The sequence below is a fragment of the Lucilia cuprina genome, chromosome 4 (genome assembly GCF_022045245.1).
Source record: "Lucilia cuprina isolate Lc7/37 chromosome 4, ASM2204524v1, whole genome shotgun sequence".
Classification (NCBI taxonomy): Eukaryota; Metazoa; Arthropoda; class Insecta; order Diptera; family Calliphoridae; genus Lucilia; species Lucilia cuprina.
Genome location: NC_060952.1, coordinates 83,070,325 through 83,073,005, shown reverse-complemented (window position 1 = coordinate 83,073,005; position 2,681 = coordinate 83,070,325). Strand labels below are relative to the sequence as shown.

General features: G+C 27.3%; 1 protein-coding gene across 1 annotated transcript in view; it reads right to left on the bottom strand.

Moving 5' to 3' along the window:
* LOC111675992 (tyramine receptor 1) overlaps positions 1 to 2,681 on the bottom strand; it is an 89,851-nt gene that overhangs the window by 2,746 nt on the left and 84,424 nt on the right. Inside the window, exon 7 of the mRNA XM_046947938.1 lies at positions 1,537 to 1,579. Coding sequence (XP_046803894.1) covers positions 1,537 to 1,579 — 43 coding nt within the window. The remainder of the gene's footprint in view (positions 1 to 1,536; positions 1,580 to 2,681) is intronic.

Sequence of the window (2,681 nt, the reverse complement as noted above, 5' to 3'; positions counted from 1 at the left end):
CTAGTTCAGTTCTAGTTCAGTTCTAGTTCAGTTCTAGTTCAGTTCTAGTTCAGTTCTAGTTCAGTTCTAGTTCAGTTCTTGTTCAGTTCTTGTTCAGTTCTTGTTCAGCTCTAGTTCACTTCTATTTCAGTTCTAGTTCAGTTCCAGTTTAGTTCTAGTTCAGTTCTAGCTCAGTTTTAGATCAGTTTTGGATCAGTTCTGCTTTATTTTTAGTTCAGTTCTAATTCAGTTCCCATTAACATAAATGTGTTTTTATTATTAAAACATATTTTTTATGAAACAGAAATTTTCTAAGGAAAATTGGAAGGAGAACTTTCAATTTAGTCTCATAATTACATAAATATTCCAAACAAATCTTTACATATGATTTTGTTTCATCTAGTTTCATCCAACAGCGTATACGTAATAAAATTAGGTTTTAAAAATAATCATACGTCTAGTTTGACTTAATATTAACAAACCCAGCAAAAAAAGACGTGCAAAAAAAGTAGTATATGCATGGGTTCAACTGATAATGAACTGGTTCATATTTAGGGAAAACATGCATGATTTTAACATTAGTATGTCATTGCCGAGCATGGGTTCGTATTTGGAATAGTAGCACATCATTAAAATGAGTGCTTATAACCAGTGAACATTCGATGATTCTCATGCAAATTTTCATTGGTGCACTATATTTATTTTAAAAAGCATTAAAATCCGTTAAGCATTCACCCAACTAGGTTTTTTCTTCGCTTGTTAATCAAGGTGTTAAAATGGTCTTAATATTACTAATTTTAACAAATATTAAATACAAAAATCTAATAAAATTAATGGTATTTTTGATATTTATTTATTTTGAATCCTAAGAGAATACCAAATTTTAGTGAATATTACAATTTTTATAACAGAATTTTACATAAGTGAATTGTGTGCAATTTTTCATGACTTCACTTATGACAAATTTATAAGAATTTTGGCATGTATTTAAAATGCTTTAACAAGAATACGTTCCAAAGAAATCATGAACATATCCCTTCTTCTTGAATAACTTCAAAATTTTTTTGCTGGGAAGATGCAAAGAGGTGGAAAGGTGACATCATCTAGAATCTACATGTTCTTATCTCTAGATTGGTTTAAAAGTAAAAAACATCGATGCTAGGCGCAATATGAGGGAAACATATCTCAGAAGTAGGACCCGATTAGGCAAACATTGTCTTACGCTTCCATAATCTAGTGATCTATGGTTATGTAAAAAATTTTGACGAATTTTAGATTATTTATATCTTTTTGAATTCCTCAAACTTAATTACTTAAAAGGGTTTTTAAATAAAATGAAATTTTTGAATTTAAAAAAAATATTTATAATCCTGGCTAAAAAAGCCTTGAAATTCGGAACAAACATGTATTATAGAAATTTAAATCTTTTTGTAAAATTTTAGAAGGATAGATCCACGATTGACTACCTATATTACTTACCTATATTATATTTGTATTCGATTATTTATATATTTCTACAAAAGTTCCTTAAATTTAATTTTACAACCCTTTATTCACCATTACTATTAAATAAACATTCTTCAACATGTAATTTCTTTTCCTGGCACAAAAAAGACCAATATGTAGATTTTTCTTTGCTTAACAGACAACATCCTTTGAATAATTGTAAATAAATAAAGCATTTTTCATCCCATAAGATAAATATTATAAATAAATAAATAAAAATATTTGCATAAAAATTGCAAAAACATTTCTCAACATGTTGAGAGTTTTAGTTCAACCTTAAATTTAGATTGAAATTCTTAATTTTTTCTTTTTTGTTGTTATTTCAAAATTCAATTTGTTTTTTTTTTTTTTTTTTTTGGCCAACCAAGTTTGGCAAACAAATTTTTTTCTTCATAATAAAATTTGTCCTTTTTTCTCTAAAAAAAAATAAAAAGCTAAATCAATTTTTCTTGGCTGTTATAAATCTTTTTTTATATGTACTTCAACTCAAATACAAAAATGTATATAATATTTTCTCACTAAACCCTTTCATTTATTGATTCGTATCTTTTTAAATTTGTACATTTATTTATTGGTTTAATGTAGTTCATTTTTCATATTCTCGTTCATCTTGTTTGCTTTAGGTACGAACCAGGACGTAGAGATTTAAATGAATGTCGTTACAATCAAAACGAAGGTTATGTGATATTTTCAGCAATGGGCTCCTTCTTTATACCAATGGCTGTTATGATTTATGTCTATGCAAGAATTTCCTGTGTTATAGCAAATAGACATGATAATATGACCGACATAAGTGTCCATAATAAGGTAAGTAGAGATGTAGACAGAAATAATGTGCTTGGAAATACATAGAATTTTATTTCAATAAATGTAATAACTATGACGGTTATGCGGCATGTTTAGTTAGAAAAGTTTTTCGTAAGAATAAAAGAATTTATCATTAACAAAAAGAATGTTGTAAAAAAATTTATAAAATTTTTGTATTAAAAGTTTTGTAAGAAATAGTTTGGTTCTAGTTCAGTTCTAGTTTGGTTATAGTTCAGTTCTAGTTCAGTTCTAGTTTAGTTGTAGTTCAGTTCTAGTTCAGCTCTAGTTCAGTTCTAGTTCAGTTCTAGTTCAGTTCGAGTTCAGTTCGAGTTCAGTTCTAGTTCAGTTCTAGTTCAGTTCTAGTTCAGTTCTAGTTCAGTTCTAGTTCA